Below are 20,274 nucleotides of genomic sequence, written 5' to 3'. Positions count from 1 at the left end.
TTCAACAGGTTATTCTATTAAAAAAAGACCTTCAACTGATCCATTTTTGGAAAGAAGACCTTCAACATGTCTTTCTTCCTTCAGCAGGACTTTGGATGGAAAGGAACCCTTCAACAAATCGTCGGTGGTAGGGAGACGTTCAATAGTTCTTTTATATAAAATGGATTTTTTAAAGAAAAAGAGACCATCTCTTCTTGTTTAGAAAGATTCCTCTATTGCAAAGGTCTACAGAAAGAAGGCAATAAAGAGATCTTCTGTATAAACCATATTCTATAAAAAAAAGACCTTTAAGCGATAATCTACAGAAAATCAATTTTCTACAGGTTCTCTATTGGAAAAATCCCTTCAATATATCTTCTACGAGTCTTCTTTCCTTCAGTAGGACTTTATACGGAAAGAAAACCTTCAAAGTGTCTGCTGTGTGGCACGGTCAATACCTTTAACAAATATTCTATAAAAACGGATTTTCCACAGGTCCTCTATACAAAAAATATCTTTGACAGGAATTCTAAAGATAACAAATAACTTTGAATACCCTCCACCATTTGGAACGAAGACGTGGACCTGCACAGACAATTTTCTGTCATAGGCTGTAGAAAACATTTTCGGTGAATAATGTCGCTTAAATCACCAAAATACCAAAAAAGGGAGGTACCATTATATGGGTGCTATAGGAAAACGTGGACCTACATGACCCACGATACATGGAAGCTAGAGTGATTTCCACAGACGGAAATCACAGAGATAAACTTTGTGGTGTCTAAAATGTATATTTCGGAATGACAAACTTAATATACCCTCCATACTATGGTGGAGGGTATGAAAAGAACATAACTTCTTCTTAAATATGCTCCTATTGCAAAGGTCTATAATAAATGGAGCTTTAAAAGGTTTCTAAAGAATGAAGGCCTTTAACAGATCTATAGCGAAATGACCTTTAAGCGGTCAACTACAGAAAATAATTTTCCTACAAGTCTTCTATAGTGCTTTAACTTTAATTGCTTTAAATTTTAAGAAATTCATAAAAATTAAAAAAATTAAACCGAAAACCGAACCTGAAAAGCATGATATTACGATTTTTCAATTATTTATTGAATTTCACTGAAAGTCAATTAAGAGAGAATATATCTAGAAAATAATTGAATCAATGTTGCCAAAAAAAACTCAAAAAAATATTTCCTAATTTTTTGTTATCAATTTTTTCGATCTTTATTCGAGTTTATATATGAAAATAAAATAAAACTTTGTTTTAGACAGATACTGTACCCCTTTGTATTTTGTTACACTGGTCTGTAATATAACCATGAATCGTTTTACAAACGAGCAACTTACATGCCACTTGAAGACAGGATGAAAAAAGGTTGTTTTTTTCCAGGTGTGTTTGGCAACAAACATTTTTATCGCTCCCACTAAGAAAATATTTCCCCACATAAAAATTGGGCTTTAAATTAATTAAGAAGAAGGTTTATTTAAAAATCGTACGCAATTTACATTAAATTTTATTATTGAGGAACCAAAAAAGCATGTCAATAACCCAAATAAATATCGCTCGCATTCAACATCTGCATGAATTCTCTGGGAAAAATTCCCCGAATTATAAAATACGACAATTAATGGGTTCTAATAAAAATCAAAATGAAACAAATGGACGGGAATCTATATTATGTTAATTTTAAGGAATGTATCGATATACACATATATGTTCACTAAAAAATATTTATCAAACAACCCCACCGGCAAGCTGACATTTATTACCCAGCTCCAAGTAGAGAGTGACTCCGCTTTTAACAACAACAACCTAATTTAATTGAATAAAATTTCGTGTCGTAGGTATTAGCTTCTGATAATGATGACAGCGCTAAACTTTCCAATGTCAAGAAAACGTTGACAAACGTATGGCACAGCGAGCGTACCAATTCTGATGTCTGAGTATGCCTAAGCGAGCAGACAAACAAACACGCACGCACACACACACGCTGACACACTTGACTGACGGTGCAGTGACTGACAAATACCAGTTTCAAATTTCTATATATTTTTTTCTTGAATTAAAAAACCGGCTTTTTAAAAGAAATATTTTGTGTATTTAAAACGAAATCCCAAAGACGGAGGAAAGCTGTAAAACCATAAACAAAAGTGAATTGATACATACAAACACCGAAGCAACAGTGGACCAAAGGGAGGAGTTTTTTTTGACCAAACATCCACATTTAAATATTTAGAGTTTTTATAAAAGATACCATGGCAAATGAGAAATTTCTTAAGTGGGTACTTTAGAATTTTATTTGTTTATATATCTCCCATAATTTTATAATCCCAACAATTTTGTGAGCCACTGTACATAGTTTTATTGTAAATTGTATAATCACAACATTGTTGTTAATGACCTTACAATAAAGTTTTTGGCACGCAAATCGATGGCGAATAAATCCAAATGATTTAATGCGTATTTTTGTGAGTTAACTCGTCAGTTTTTACTAAAATGAAAATTATTAGAAGTTTAAAAAAAATCCCATAACTACTCTAGAAACCGTTAATTTCCCTTAAACTTCATTTAATCTAGTGAATTTGTATGCATGTCACACAACACCTTTTTCGTCTCAATGTCTAGACTTTTTCCTCCAAAGTGTGTGTTCGAGTTCTGGGCCAGGGATGGGAACTAGTTATGGAATGAAAAATAATTATAAACTTAATTCTTTTTTAAAAATAACAAGTAAAAAGTCGAGCCGGGCCGAACTTTGAACCCCCTCAACCATTTGGGGGGGATTTGGCAATTTTCAAAAAAATAGAATCCGTTAAAAATTCAGTTCAAATCTTAAAAGTACCGAATGTAGCCGTTATATTAGGGTCTATACCACGACGTGGACCTGTATAGGCAACTTTTGTCATAAGCCATTACAATATTCAAACGTAAAACATGAAAAAAAAAATCGATGAATAATGTAGCTAAAATCATCAAAATACCGAATATAGGGAGGTACCATTATATGGGGCCTATGGCAAAACGTGGACCTGCATAAACAATTTTCCGTCTAAGGCTGTAGTATCCATTACAAACTTCAAATACCAAATTTGAAACATTTCCGGTGAATAATGTCGCTAAAATCATCAAAATACTGAATATACGGCCAAAAGGTGCCGAATCGAAATAACGGGTTTAAACCCTTTTAGGATATTTGGAGTCGATCTAGCGATAACTCTCTAAGGGAGATGGGGAATATGGCTCCACCTCTTGCGGTACTTCCCACACAAAACGTCGAAATTTTCAAAAAAAAAAAATGTTTTACTTCACAGAAAGGGAAAGGACACTTCGATTTAGCTCCAGCTTTGGAAATCCTAAAGTTTGCATTAGTGCTGGTTAAGGTGCGAAAATGAACAATATCGCTCCACTCCATCAAGTACCTCCCCCACAAAGGGTCAACATTTTGAATAATTATAACTCTTAAAAATGTGATGTCCGTGTCCGATTGTCTTCAAATTATACACATCACAATATTTTTATTAACCCAACGTCTGGTGTGAAGATGGAATATGACGGTCCACTCCTTGTACCTTCGCAACAAAGGGTCAAAATTTTCACCCATGAAGCTCATAAAACGAGAAATTTACATCCGATTCCATTCAGATTTGGCACATCTCAATAGTTTCATCAACACAAGATCTGTTAAAAAGATGGTAGAGATCGGACCATTTCTTCTAGTAACCCCCCCAACAAAGGGGGCATGATTTTGAATAATTATATCTCAAATAAAATGTGAAATAAGCATCCGGCTGTCTTCAAATTTCACACATCCAAATATTTCTGTTAACACAAGATCTAGTCTGAAGATGAGATATATTGATGTATTCCTTGTGGTACCTCCCCCACAGAGGGATCACAATTTTTAATAAATAAACGCCCTTAAAATGGTAAATAAACCATCGATTATTTTCAATATGCTGTGAAGATGATAGATATCGACCTACCCCTTGTGGTACCTCTCCCATAAACGATTACAATTTTAAATACTTAAATCTCTCATAACTTGCGAAACAAGTCAGCAACTCCATTCAAACCTTGTATATCTTAATATTTTCCTCAACAAGAGATCTGATGTGAATGATTTTTTCTGTCCAGTCCCTCTGATACCTACTCCCCACAAAAACTTGAAATTTTGATTCACAATTATTCCAATAAAATTTAAAATAAATGTTCGATTTTCTTTACATTTTGCAGGTCCCAATATTTTTATTAGTATTAGATGAAGTGGAATACTTCGATCCACTATATTTGGCACCCCATGTACATTTCAACATTTTCTAAAAATTATCAAATATCTCATATCAAGTGAAGTAAATAGTCCCAGATTTATATCAGTTGGACAATATTGGTCAACTGCTTCAGAACCTCCCCCAATAAGGCTAAACATGTTGGATAAAAAAAATGGATGCCAAAATATGTTTGAATAAACGGACAATAGCTCAAAAAACCGACTGATGCTTCTTAACTCGTTTTTTTACTTTCTGTGATATTTTTTATTTTTTTCATATGGCTTTGGCATGAAATTTGTTCAATGGGACTAACAATATTGAATTGTACACTTTGCAATTTTTCCTTGCACCCTAACAACACTGTGTGAGTTTTGGGTTAAGGTAAGAATAGAAGCCTTTCGTTTTTGAAGATGATCGTAAAATATTAAGATGTTGAAACGAATCAAAACCGAACATATTCCTGATCTGTTAGCTATTTCTTAGCTATATTTTCGTAATCTGATGGTTCTGATTTGTAATTATTTTTGTGTTGCACAGCGTTATTGAAATTATTTTAAGATTAAAAGCGCGATTTATATTTTTCTGTGATGACTGTTTATTCTAATATTAATTTTTCTTGTGAATTTTTCATAATATTTCATATCATTTTTCCATAGATTTTTTATTAAATTTAAGATCAAAACTTCTCAAATATATTGCTTAAATTTACATTCTCAAATATATTGTGCTATAGAATAATATTTTTTGATTTTATCTAAGTACTCTTATACCAAATTTTTGATTTCTTATCGTTCAAACACTAGACATTTTGTTTCGCAGATATGTCTTTTTTGTATTTTTCTTCGAGTCATATGACCAACTATAACAATATTTGTTAGCTTGACCTAGCCTAAGTCCATGGTATGTTCATAAATAAAATCTCTATTTAGATAATAGATAAACCACAAATGTTTCATTTTCTTTTGTTTCCATTGCTAAGTTAATATTTTTAAAATAAGTTTTCTTATTTATTCTTAAAATAAAAACGAAAACAAATATCAAATCGTAAACAACACGATTCTGTTAAAAAAACTCATTTGTTTTAAAAATGTGACGGCAGATTCATTCATTCGTATGCGTAATTGCCATATGTATATTTTCTCACAAAACGTGAGTTAATCTAAAATACACGATTTTTTTGCGTTTAATTATATATTCCAAGAACATATTATGACCATCATGTGTTCTATGTCATTTTTGTGGAAGAAAATTGAAAACGATTTAAAGAAAATTTATGTAATAGCCGGTTCTAAATGGAAAATGTCTAATAGAGAATTTTTGGAAATATATTAAGGAAAAATCATCATTTATCAGCTCAGTTTTTAATGGAATATAAATTTTTTTTGCAATATTTTGAGAATAAAAATTATTCTAATGAAAATGGACATTAAAATTCTAAAAAATACATGACTTGGAAACATTTAAGATTAATTATACACTAATGTATTTTTAAGGAAAATTCGGAAATGATAACAGTCTTGTTTCCGAAAACGAAAAAGAAGAAATAAGCTATTTTAATAATATTGAATTTTCTCATGACTAATCAATCACAGAAAAAAACTTGGAAGTGTGCGTTTAAATAAATAAATAAATAAAAAAAAAAATAAACAAAACATAACATTAATTACTACAGGCCCTAACTGTTATTGTTTGCAGATTATTTCATGCAAATGTTGACTCAAATAGTTCATCACCTTAGTCAAATTTTGACATACTCTTACCAACATTTCCTCCGTAATCTCACAAATAAATGCTTCAATGTGGTTTTCCAATGCGACAATTGAAGCGGGCTCGTCTGTATGGACATGGCCTTTAACATAGTCCCATAAAAAATCTTCTGAGGGTTTTAAATCGCACGTTCTAGGTGGCCAATCTGCCGAAGACCTTTCCACAGAAGGCCTTTTAAAGGTCTTCTTTAAGGTCCTTGTGAAGGCCTTCTTTCTTAGAAGACATTTTCAAGGCCTTATTTTCATAGAAGAACTTTTCAAGGTCTTTTTTTCATAGAAGACCTTTAAGGGGTTTCTTTCCAATAGAAAACCTTCGGAAGGTCTTTTTCCCATGGAAGTCTTTTTTCATAGACTCTCTTTTAAAGGTATTCTTGAATGATTTTTGAAGGTCTCCTTTCCTATAAAAGTGAAAGTCTTCTTCCATAGAAGACCTTTTCAATGTATTGTTTCAATAGAAAACCTTTTCAAGGAATTCTTTCCCTAGAACACCTTTTCAAGGTCTTCTATCCATAGAAGACTTTTTAATGGTTTTCTTTCCTCAGAAGAACCTTTAAAGCTCTCCTTTCCATAGAACATCTTTTGAAGGTCTTTTTCCGATAGACCTTCTTCCCATATAAGAACTTTTGAATGTCTTCTTCCCAAAGAAGTCCTACAGAAGGTCTTCTTTACTCAGAAGACCCTTTAACGCTCTTCTTTCTATAGAAGACCTTTTGAAGTTTTGATTCTCTTATTTTCGGACGGCTCCTTACTCTGGGAGACCCTTTGAATGACATTTATAGTCTTCGAAGGCCTTCTGATGACTTTTTTTATAGAAGACCTATTTACAGTCTTCTTTCTATAGAAGACCTGCGTATTGCCCTTATTAGAATAACTAAGACAGTCTTTTTTTATAGAAAATATTTTGAGGGTAATATTTCTAGAGAAGACCTAGAAATATTTTTAAGGGTGGAGCTTTAGAAGGCATATTTTTATAGGAACCTTCACGAAGTTGTATTTTTATACCCTCCACCATAGTATAGAGGGTATATTAAGTTTGTCATTCCGTTTGTAAAACCTCGACATATACATTTTAGACCCCACAAAGTACATATATTCTTGATCAGCATAAAATTCTATGTCGATTTAGCGATGTCCGTCCGTATGTGGAAATCACTCTAGCTTCCGAACGAAATGAAGTAGGTTGATAAAATTTTACTCAAATGTGTATTATGTCTGCAAGACTTTTGGTATTGAAAATGAGCCATGTAGGTCCACGTCTTCGTATAGCCTCCACATAACGGTACCCCCGATATTCGGTATTTTGATGATTTTAGCGACATTATTTACCGAAACTATTTCAAATTTGGTTTTTGAATTTCATAATGAATACTACAGCCTATGACAGAAAATTGTCTGTACAGGTCTGTGCAGGTTCTTATAGCCCCCATATAACGGAACCCCCGATATTCGGCATTTTGATGATTTTGGCGACATTATTTACCGGAATTATTTCAAATTTTGTATTTCAAGTTCGTAATGGATACTGCTGCCTATGACAGAAAATTGTCTGTGCAGGTCCACGTTTTATAACCCCCATGGTACCTCCTTATATTCGATATTTTGATGATTTTAGCTACATTTTAAATAGATTGTTTTTCAAGTTTCGCATTTGAATATTGTAATAGCTTGTGACAAAAGTTGCCTATGCAGGTCCACGTCGTCGTATAGACCACGTCGTCGTATTTTAACAGAATTTTTAACGGATTTTATTTTTTTGAAAATTGCCAAATTCGTTCCTAGTGTTGAAGAAGTGATATCGTGCACTCTATAACAATGTAATTTGAGATAATATATAAAATATCATTGATAGGTGTTTTTTCTTTATGTTTTCCAGGAGACCTTTGAAGAAACCTCTATCTATAGAAAACCAGATCAGATGGTCTTCATGTAGAAAAACTTTTGGACTCTTAGGGTGTATGCTTAAAATATCTGTATACATTGCACTTTACGTAAGGCATTTGATGAAAAATGTTGTGCTGGGGGACCGGTCACATAATTCCACTACACACACACACATACACATTTTTATTTCCTTTTTCTTGTTTTAAAAAATAAAATCTCTTTTCAAATGTTAATGAAGGCATAATAAGAAAAGTTATTTGACTTTTTTTGAAAATTATTTAAGATAACGCATACATTATTGACTCAATTCCTCTAAATTTACCATCTGCTCCAGCGCACGTAGACCAAATTATTTTTGGCCAGCAAATTCGCTATTTTCTTAATCTGCTACGTTAACAAATATCTTTAAGGTATTAACATTTGCTGGTTCCTGATTATTTCACATTTCATAGCTAATTTTACACTTCTCTTTGAGCCAATCAATGAATTAAGTTCAAGAGTGGTATTATTGTGGCTATACACAAAATATTATGAAAACAAGCAAACAAACAAACAATTCGATTTCAACAATCCGATTTTCATTCATTCACCGATTCAACTGAACCATATGAAGAAATAGTGGAAGAAGGAAAAACCAAACCCCATGTGCGAAAAAATTCAAACATAAATAAGACTGCCGTCATTGGCGGTGGGTGATTCGATCGATGTACTTTACCTGCGTATGAACTCCAGCCAAGACGGAGCAGATGGTTCGGTTGTTTGGTTGTACATAGAATTATTGATTTTTGTCGATCGACTCATACCGTTGTTTATATACATAAATATACCCATATGTACTTTCATAATTTTTTTCAGCTTTTTTATGAACTGAAAAAGCACACACACACAAACAACAACTACATAATATAATAACAACAATGAAATTCATTCATCACTCATTGCGGCCATAACTTGTTTGTTTTTGTTTTCGTGTTCGGCGGTATGTATGTTTGTCTATCTGTAGTTGTTTTGACTCCATTGTTTATATTTGAATATTAGGTAGGTCTATTTTGGAAACGGAAATGTGGGTCACTCATTATAACAAACACGCACATAAACATAAAGCATAAAGGTATACATAAGAGATTTGTTAGTTCATTTCCATACCTCTAGAGGACCAGCTGACCCCATCACAAACACCTTTTTAAGTAATTAAAGTAGTGGAGAATTTTCGAAAATAGAGAAAACGTGAATGCATTGAAGTTGGGATAAAAAATATAAGACATTTTAAAGTCAGAAAAAAAAACAAGTTAAAAAGTATCAGTCGGTTTTGCCGACAGATATATACCCTCAGCCAATGTCCGATTATTTAAAAATATTTTGACTTTTGTTACGATTACTCAAATTGTTGACCCCCTATGGAGTAGGTTGCGAAGGAATGGCCTAATATTGTCCATTTCGTATAGGTCCCAAATAAAAAGATATACATATTGCGTTCAATTCATATTCATATCAGGTTTCTGGTTGAGAGGAATATTTAGATATAGAAAGTTGTAAAAAATCTCTGACTTGATTCCCAAGTTATGACAGATAAAAGTGTTTTATACATGTGTAAAATTTGAAGAGAGTTGGATGCTTATTTCCACCTCCACCATACTATGGAGGGTATATTAACTTTTTCATTCCGTTTGTAACTCCTCGAAATACTCATGTCAGACCCAGCAAAGTATATATATTCTTGATCAGCGTAAAATTCTAAGTCGTAGTGGTTTCTATAGCCTATGACAGAAAATTGTTATGTGCAGGTCCACGTCTTCGTATAGCCCCCATATAACGGTACCTCCCAATATTCGGTATTTTGATGATTTTAGGGTCATTATTAACCAGAATTGTTTCAAATTACGTATTTAGAGTTCATAATGGAAAATACAGTCAGTGACAGAAAATTGTCTATACAGGTCCAGGTCTTCGAATAGGCCCCATGCATCAGTACCTCCCTATATTCGGTACAATACCCAATAGGTTGTCGTATTTGAAGTTCGTATTGGATGCTACAGCCTGTGACAGAAAATTGTCTATGCTGGTCCAGGTCTTCGCACAGCTCCGATATAACGGTACCTCCCTATATACGATATTTTGATGATTTTAGCTAAATTATTCACCGTTTATTTCAATTTTTCGAATTGAATATGGTAATGGCTTATGAAAAAGAATGCCTATGTAGGTCCACGTCGTATAGACCACAATATAACGGCTATGTTCGGTATTTTTAAAATTTTAACAGAAATTTTTAAGGATTTTATTTTTTTTTAAATTTCCAAATTTTTTCCGAATGGTGGAGGGTATTCGGCAGGGCCGAACTTACTGCTTTTTAACCTGTTCTTGAGTGTTTTGTTTTTCAACATCTTTAACCTTATGTGGAGGAGGTACCAAAAGAAATGATCCGATCTCTACCATCTTTATAACAGATCTTGTTTTGATGGAAATATTGAGATGTGCCAAGTTTGAATGGAATCGGATTTTAAGTTCGAGTTTTTATGAGCTTCAAAATTTTGACCGTCTTTATAAAAGATCCCGTCGGATTTTAATTTCGCCTTTTTTGAGCTTAATGAATATTCAAAATTTCGACCTTTTGTGGGGAGTGAGCCGATATATTCCGGAGTGAGCCGATATATTCCGTCTTAATACCAGATTTTGGGTTCATAAAAATGTCAGGATGTGTGAAATTTGAAGACAATCGGGCTCTTACATTATATTTTATAAGAGTTATTTAAAATTTTGGACCCTTTTTGGGAGAGGCACTTGATGTAGTGGATCGATATTATCCATTTTTGCACCAGACTTAGAACTGATGAAAATATTAGGATTTGCAAAGTTAGAGCAAAATTGGACTGTTGCTTTCCTTTCTGTGCAGAAAAAAAATTATTTTTTTTGAAAATGTTTACCTTTTGCGGGGGAGGTACCAGAAGGAGTGGACCGATATACTCCATCTAAACACCAGATCTTGAGCTATTAAAATTATTGGGATGAGTGAAATTTGAAGACAATCCGACTCTTACATCACATTTTATAAGAGTAGTAATTATTCAAAATTTTGGCCCATTGTGGGTGGGATACTTGATAAAGTGGACCGATATTGTATATTTTCGCGCCAGACGTTAATTTTGACAAAAATATTACGATGTACCAAGTTTGGACCAAATCGGATACTCCCTTCGAGAGTTATCGTGCTCACCAGCCAGACAGACGGCCGGACGGACGGACATCCCTAGATCGCCTACAAATGTTCTGAAATGGATTTGGTCCAAAGAGACCAATTTCGACTAGGCACGTTTTGACCATATCAAATGATATATACCCTCTCTTGCCATTGGCTTAGGGTATAACTAGCCGGACCCCGGACCCCATCTTATCGTTTTATTTAATTTTGCTTGGATCAATGTTGTGTGCGAAGATTGTGGGGACGTACTAGAAGAGGTAGATCGAAATTGCAAACATTGATCACTTATAACGATATGTGAATTTTATACAAGATACTCCCTTCAGGCTTTGTTCGTACCAGCCCGTGTTACCGACAAAAGTAATTAGAGAATCCCACTACAGATCCAAATATCTGGTACGAACATCGGTAAAATTAAATTTTACCAATTGTTGCCGGAAACTAGAGAATCCCATTACTGTTTAGATTCACTCCAAATACACTGAAACCTATTTTCTTCAAAGAACAAGAACATTTTTGATTAGTTTTGACCATTCCAAATCTTGTCGTAAGTTTTGGGAGTTAAACACTACTGCCGAAATTCATTTCTATACCATAACTCCCATCCGAAATGGGTTAATTGCAATCAGCTGATATGTCTCTCTTAATCGCCATACATTGCAAACAAAATACGGTTATAAATCTCTTAAATGTAATCAATTTAGTTTATGCGAGAATACCCAAACAAAACAAACACACACACACACGGTGTTAAGAGAGAGAGCTAAGTAACTACTAACAATTGCTCATGTAAACAATATGACGATAGCTGTTGTTGCTCTCATAATTCGTCGCAGTGTCCACCATATGTTCTTCATCGTGCCTCGTTCGGCGACTTTATTCATCTACGAATTCTTTGGCAAATTCCAAATTTTATCGGCCATGGCTGTTTAGTTGTCGGCAAAACAGCGGAACATGCAGGTCGTCGGTGGACAAATCGTAAATTCCGCAACGTCGCGTGTCAGTTACTACTAACACTTGTCATATTCGTGTGATGATCGACGCGGGTCGGGTGTGTGTTAGATTTTCACATTTGTGTGTGCACTACACCAAGTTAATTAAACATACATTGTGTATGGTGTTGTGTGGAGGGCGGCAAAATACAAGCTTTGGTCACAACGTTGCGTCCTCCCCGTCTCACCCATAAAGTATCTTCATGGAACTGTAAACAAACGTATAGCAGTGATAGCGAGCGTTTTCACGAGGAAGACAAAACGTAATTTGGGGGAAAAATGTGAAAAAAAATTAAATAAAAAATATATTTGGTGTTCAATAATTTTTCGGGTTTCAAAATATTTTTTTATGAATAGAAAAGAAAAAAAAAAATGCCGAGAAGTGAAATTGGAAATTTTCCCATTGATATATGCCATTGTTTTTGAAAGATTTATTCAGTGTGGTGTGTTGAAATATTTCATTTGAAAATATCTATAGGTAGATATTTTAATAAAGCACTGGCATGGGATCCACCTCTGATATCAATCAATTGTTTAGATGTTTTTCTAATATTTATAATAAAACTGAACAGCAACAACAACAACAGCAGTAGCAGTAACACCATAAATATAAAATTCATTAATGAAAAAATCAGACAACTTTGCCCCCCAGCTGGCTATATCGCATGTGTACTTCGAAATGGGTTTGTGTGTGTTAATTTGATTCAAATCGCATTGTGAAATTTCTTCTGGCGGGAGGGTAAAAAAAGTTGGCTGGCCGGCCCGAAACGCCTCACAAAAACAAATGAAATAAAAACACCCATTAAATAAAATTGCATTTTGTTTGCAATTTGAAATAAAAAATAAATAAAATAAAAAATTGAATGAAAAACAAGTAAAAAAGCTGTAAATACGGTCGGACCGAACTTTGAATACCCTCCACCATTTGGAAGAAATTTGAAAATTTCAAAAAAATAAAATCCGTTTAAAATATCGTTCAAATGTTAAAAATACCGAAAGTAGAGGTATTTATACCACGTCGTGGACCTGCATAGGCAACTTTTGCCATAAGCCTTTACAATATTCTATGCGAAATTTCAAAAACAAAATTCGGTGAATAATGTAGCTAAAATCAACAAAATTCCGAATATAGGGAGGTATCATTATATGAGGGCTATACCAAAACATGGACCTACACAGAAAATTTTCTGTCATATGCTGTAGTATTCACTACGAGCTTCAAATTCCGGCAATATCAAGAGGTACCATTATATGGGGGCTATACGAAGATCTTTCAATACGAAATTTTAAAGGATTCCGCTGAATAATGTTTCTGAAATCATCAAAATATCGAATATCGGGAGGTACCGTTAAATAAGGGCTATACGAAGACGTGGACCTTCATACAAAAATGTTTGTCATGGGTTGTAGTACCCATTACGAACTTCAAATACGAAATTCGAAATAATTCCGGTAAATAATGTAGCCAAAATAATCAAAATACCGAATATCGGGAGGTACCATTATATGGGGGCTATACGAAGACGTGGACCTGTGCGGACAATTTTCTGTCATAGGCTGTAGTATCTATTACGGAATTCAAATACCAAATTTGAAACAATTTCGGTGAATAATGTCGTTAAAATCATCAAAATACCGAATATCGGGAGGGTTATATGGGGGCTACACGAAGACGTGGGCCTGCACAGACAATTTTCTGTCATAGGCTGGAGTATGCATTTCGAACTTCAAATACTAAATTTTAAACAAATCCGATGAATAATGTCGCTAAAATCATCAAAATACCGAATATCGGGAGGTACCATTATATGGAGGCTATACGAAAACGAGGTCATACATGGCCCATTTTCAATACCAAAAGTCCTGCAGACAAAATATACATTTGAGTAAAATTTTATCATCCTACTTTCGTTCGGAAGCTAGAGTGATTTCCACAGGCGGACGGACATCGCTAAATCGACATAGAATTTTATGCTGATCAAGAATATATATACTATGTGTGGTCTAAAATGTACAAACGGAATGACAAACTCAATATACCCTCCATACTATGGTGGAGGGTATAAAAATGAAAAAATAAACATCTCATCTCGGTGAGCTCTGTTCGCTTGAGGGGTAAAATATAAAAATAACTGCAGTAATACAAACAAACATCGCAACCGAGGGAAGCGAATGGAAACCCGTGCTTCATACATACATATTTTAAATAATTGTTTGCATATGATTAGAACGTAATGTGGTGCGGAATATTTGAGGCAGAATCGTAGGGCATTTTTTTTTTTTTGGGGAGAAGCTATCTATGTTTATAAAAGAGTAAAGAATTTGACTGACTGAGTGCCCAGACGAAACGGCCGAACGGCTTCTTCCCCGTTACTAATGAACTCAAATTTTTTCTCGAACAGCCCCCTTGTTGCATATACATTCATACTTTTTTATACATTCATGCATCAGTAAGTTATGTAGCACTTTGTGTGGTACAGTCGTAAATAACCATGTCACAAGAGGAAACCGCAAAAAAGTGCAAATCAGGTTTTGGCTGAAGCTGGCGTCTGTTACTTCATCTGTCAGATGAAATGCGTGTGTATCCAAAGAACTTCGTTTAAGATACACTGAGGAACTTTGCACATACAAAAAGAAAATAAAATAAAACAGAAGAAAGAAAACTTAGGTAAAATATATGATACGATAAAAACAAAGAAGTAACGAAGGCTTTTTCGTCATTAACTAACTCCTCGAAATATTCATAATAGACCCTAGACAGCATATATATTCTGGATCAGCACAAAATTCTATGTAAATTTAACGATGACCGTCCGTCTGTGGAAATCACTCTAGCTTCCGAACGAAATGAAGTAGGTTGATAAAATTTTACTCAAATGTATATTATGTCTGCAGAACTTTGGTATTGAAAATGGGCCAAGTAGGTCCACGTTTTGGTGTAGCCCCATATAATGGTACCTCCCTATTTTCGGTATTTTGATGATTTTAGCGACATTTTTTACCGGAATTGTTTCAAATTTTGTATTTAAAGTTCGTAATGGATACTATAGCCTGTGACACAAAATTGTTTGTGCACGTCCACGTCTTCTTATATCCCCAATATAACTGTAACTCCATATATTCGGTACTTTAATGATTTCAGCGACATAATTTACCAGAATTGTTTCAAATTTCGTATTTGAAACTCCTAATGAGAACTACAGCCTGCGATAGAAAATAGTCTAAGCTGGTCTTCGTATTGCCCAATAAAAATGTTGTACATTTCAGAAAATATGGTGCCCTTAAAAATTAATGTTCCAAAAATCTCGCCTATCTCACAGAAAAGAGAGTCCCTTTTGCATTGTTTAAAAATCTAGCTAATATTAAAAACTCGATAACAAGGTACAAATTTCCAAACATCTTCTTCGTGCAAAATTTCGATCGATCGATGTTGTTCGTATATAATTTTGTACCACATTGTACATTTTAGAACTTCCCGTATACTTAACGTACGAATTTCCACAGATTCCGCCTGATCTTGCCATAAAAAGACCTTTACAAATAAGTAATATTAGCTGATATCAATAGCTCAGTAAGAATGTTTTACCATTTGGTACAATTTAGAACATTTCGTACTCGCACAGTTAGAAGTTCCAAAAAGCCAACGTATTTCACCTTAACTGCACTGAGAGTACGCCCATGCAAAATTTATTTTTTCTACCTCCTTCCCAATGCTTGATAACAATGACGTACTATTTCCTACCTTTTATCATTTTCGTAGCCTTTAAAAAAAATACGGTCTTGTTTAACCCCTTTTAACCACCAGTGCCCCAAGGCAAATTTCAAGGTTATTATTATCAGCCTGTCAATATCCTCGCTTTTTATACCCTCCACCATTCTATGGAGGGTATATTAGTTTTGTCAGTCCGTTTGTAACTTCTCGAGATATAATAAAATTATAAATTATAAAATTATAAATATCTAAGAGAATTGAGATTGAAGACTAAAATTTTACATACATATGTATTTTGCCAGTAGAGAGGTTAGGTCCGTAAATGGGCCATGTCGGTCTACGTTGTTGTATAGCCCCCATATAACGGTTTCTCCAGATATTCGCTATTTTAATGATTTTAGCGACATCATTCACCCGAATTGTTTCAAATGGTGTATTCGAAGTTTGTAATATCTAAAAATGTCGTATACAAGTCCACGTCTTTGTATAGCCCTCATATAACGATACCTCCCGATATTCGGTATTTTGATTATTTTACATTCTACTATCATTCACCCGAAGTTTCAAATTTCGTACTCAAAGTTCTTAAGGGGTAGTACATCCTATGACAAAAAATTTTGTATGCAGTTTTACGTCTTGATATGCCCCCCATATAACGGTACTCCCTTTGCTTGCCATTTTGTTGATTTTAGGGACAGTATTCGGTGGAATTGTTTAAAATTTCGTTTTTGAAGATCTTAACAGGTTCTACAGCCATTGAAAAAAATACTTATGCAGGTTACGTCTTTGTATAGCCCCCATATAAACGTCTTCATTTAAACCGTATTTTTCGGATTTTTTTTAGTTTTTTTTTAAATTCCTTCCAAATGGTGGAAGGTGTTAAAAGTTCGGCCCTGCCTATTTTTTCGGCTCCTTTTTTACTTATTTTTTATACCCTTCTTCATAAAATACAGAATATATTACATTTTTTATTCCGGGACCATACATACATACATAATTAGGGTAAATTTCCATGTCGACTTATCCATCTGCCTGAAATCATTAAAGAGTTCGAGACCATTAACGATAGAGCATTTGGATTTTATGCAGGCATTCCCATAGCGTTTGGTGATAAAAATGTAATATATCGGTCCACGTTTTTATATAGCTCCCACATTACGATACCTTTGTATTAGCATTTTGGAGATTTTATCCAATTCTGAAACCAAATCAGACGTTTTCTGGTATTTTGGTTTAAGTCCTTGCAAAAATATACGATATAGGTCCATTTTTTTTGGTACAGTACCCATACAACAACACCTCTTGATTTTCAGTTTTAAAAGTTTAGGTTCCAATTTCTAACCAAATTAATTGTAATATTTCGTCTTAGTGTCTTAGTGGGTAGATTAACTACTCCCTAAAAATATTTTTTATAAGTATAGCCCCCATACCTCGGAACTTTCCAATTTTAGGGATTTTGAGAATAACCGATTTGTCTAAAGGTCAGGTTTTCACAGGCTGGGGTTATTAACTGTTCGGATGTTGTTTCTATTTCTTAAGATCAAAAATCAAATGACCTAGGTCAACTAAAATGTGACTTCTTAGAAATTAAAATAAATGTTATACCCCATATAAACCCCCCATGTTATTATGATAAACATACGTATAAACCCCTGGTCATGTAAGTAAGCGACGGGGGAGAGGAGTGACTGCACTGACGGTGTCATGTCACAATCACACATTCGCCTGCATTTGTATTGTTGTGTTATTCTGCAAAGCGGTCATTAACATTTGTTATGCTTTCTTTTGAGCGAGTTTTTGTCACGACACAACCGAAATGCGAAATCGAACAATTCGCATTGTTGTGACCAGCAGCAAGCCATTGACGATGACGTCGGGGCTGGAGAGACTCGTTACAACAACAGTTCACAATGGTATTGTGCGGTGTGGTGGTGTTGTTGCTGCTGTTGTTGTTTTTTGTAAAAACATGTGATTCCAAAGTGAACATTGTATATGAGGTTCGGTGACGGAGGGACGGACGGACCGACCGACCGACAGACCGTTCCGTCACCGAAAGACACTGGCATATCATTGTCTGGGCTAATGTTAAACTCGTGCTTTCGACAATTCTTATCGAGCACATCGACTCGACTGCAAGTAAGACAATGTGTTATGTGTTGGATAGGTATCGGTATGTAGCTGCTGTTTGAAATCAATTGGCAAGATATGAATTGTAGATTTTTTAGCTAGGTCATATTTAAAATAGGGAATGAGATAATAAGAAAATTCAGACTAAAGAAATAATGGAGGCGGTTTTATTTTTTTTTGAAGATATAGACAAACTTCTGATCTTTATTACTTCTCAAAATTTGACAAGAAACTCCATAAGACATCACTAGTATAGTACAGATGAAGACATCACTGACCCGTTCTGGTATGGAGAGTAAAATCTCAAAGATCGACTCAGTAAAGAATGCCTAACCTCCGAGATGGATTTTAGTGTAGAGAAAGCTCTCGGAAATCTGCCCGATTGTCTCTATTTAAAAGAAGGTCTCAGGAATCGATTCCATTTTAAAGGAAGGTCTCAGAGATCAACTCTAGAATAAAGGAAGATCCATGAAATCGACTCTAGGATAGATAAATATGTTATTGATCGGCTTTATCTCATTGATCGGCTCTAGTGTAGAGGAATATCTCGCCGAGATCGACTTTAGTATAGAGGAAGATTTAGCCGAGATCTACTTTAGTATAGAGGCAGATCTCGCCGAGATCGACTCTAGTATAGAGGCAGATCTCGCCGAGATCGACTCTAGTATAGAGGCAGATCTCGCCGAGATCGACTCTAGTATAGAGGCAGATCTCGCCGAGATCGACTCTAGTATAGAGGCAGATCTCGCCGAGATCGACTCTAGTATAGAGGCAGATCTCGCCGAGATCGACTCTAGTATAGAGGCAGATCTCGCCGAGATCGACTCTAGTATAGAGGCAGATCTCGCCGAGATCGACTCTAGTATAGAGTAAGATCTCAAAGATTGGGTTTTAAACAGAGTTGGATTTCTGAGACGATTCTTTCAAGAAGATGGCGTATGAGTAATGAAATAATCGAAATCTTTATTAATCATACGACAACATGAAGTTGTAGAACCAAATATGATACATATTAATATTTTATACCCTCCACCATAGTATGGAGGGTATATTAAGTATCAGCATAAAATTCTATGTCGATTTAGCGATGTCCGTCCGTCTGTGCAAAATCACTCTAGCTTCCGAACGAAATTAAGTTGGTTGATAAAATTTTACTCAAATTTATGTTATGTCTGCAGGACTTTTGGTGTTGAAAACGGACCATGTAGGTTTACGTTTTGGTAAAGCCTCCATATAATAATACCTCCCGATATTCGGCATTTTGCCTACAGCCTATAACAGAAAATTGTGTGTGCAGGTTCACGTCTTCGCATAGACCCCATATAACGGTACCTCCCAACATTCGGTATTTTGATGATTTTAACGACAGTATCCACCGATATAAATTTTTTCAAGTTTCGTTAATATAACAGCTACATTCGACATTTTGAAGATTTTAACAGAATTTTTAACTCATTTTATTTTTTGAAAATGGCAAAATTCGTTCCAAATGGTGGAGGGTATTCAGATACAGCTTTTTTATTTGTTTTTAATATTTATTGGGGTTTTTAGGTTTATAGTTATAGTAGTTTTTTGCTTTCAAAAAGAGTTTTATTATTTTTAGTTGAGACACCATAAACCGTTTCTTAGAAAAAAATCTTGGACTTGTTTGAAATTATTATTTATTTTATTACTCCTATTGTTGTTGTTGCAGTAATAAAAGAAAATTTGAAATTAAAAATCTTGAGCATATAAACAATATTATTCTCATTCCGTAAATATTTTCTAATTCATGTAACATGGGTACAGAACAACAAGACACCTTCCTCCCATAGAAATAGGGGAGGCGAGGTTCCACTGTTTACCTTCGTTGTTTATTAATTTTATTCTAATTACTCAAAAAGCAAAAACGAAAACAAATACAATCGGATGAATACATAAAACGCTACCTTGTGAAATAATTGATGTGCTATGCGTAGCCATTTTTACCAGCCAATGATTTGGTGTTTCGTGTTTTCTTTTTTTCTCTACCAAAAATTTATTTGTACAACAGTAATTAACCAACAAATTACAATTTAATTCCTTCACTCTGGAAAACAGTGTAAAGTACTTGCGAAAATAAGAAATAAAAACTGAAAATAAATGTTATTAAAGGTGAAATAAAATCTCAAAAAGAAAAAAAAATACAACACAATCAACAAGTGATAAAGACCAAAGCTGGCCGAGAATATTTCCCAAGTGGAATAATAACAATAACAACGAAAATAACGTCAAACGGAACGTGATATTGCCAAACAAGATGAGACGTAGAAAGTAAGTTGTTAATTTACGGTGTTTTACTTCAAAAAAAAAAAAAAATCACTTAAT

General features: G+C 34.3%; 1 protein-coding gene across 2 annotated transcripts in view; it reads left to right on the top strand.

Moving 5' to 3' along the window:
• LOC101888375 (mitogen-activated protein kinase kinase kinase 4) overlaps nucleotides 1–20,274 on the top strand; it is a 48,622-nt gene that overhangs the window by 4,746 nt on the left and 23,602 nt on the right. Inside the window, exons 1-2 of one of the 2 annotated variants that reach the window (XM_020038105.2) lie at nucleotides 11,963–12,352; nucleotides 20,008–20,220. The exons of the other annotated variant lie outside the window; for it this stretch is intronic. Coding sequence (XP_019893664.2) covers nucleotides 20,207–20,220 — 14 coding nt within the window. The 5' untranslated portion in view covers nucleotides 11,963–12,352; nucleotides 20,008–20,206. Of the gene's footprint in view, nucleotides 1–11,962; nucleotides 12,353–20,007; nucleotides 20,221–20,274 lie in introns of those variants that run through there. 2 annotated transcript variants of the gene reach the window in all.

Source organism: Musca domestica, unplaced genomic scaffold, assembly GCF_030504385.1.
Source record: "Musca domestica strain aabys unplaced genomic scaffold, Musca_domestica.polishedcontigs.V.1.1 1, whole genome shotgun sequence".
In the NCBI taxonomy this organism is placed as follows: Eukaryota; Metazoa; Arthropoda; class Insecta; order Diptera; family Muscidae; genus Musca; species Musca domestica.
Note: the sequence above shows the minus strand (reverse complement) of the source record. Positions and strands in the feature narration are given on the sequence as shown.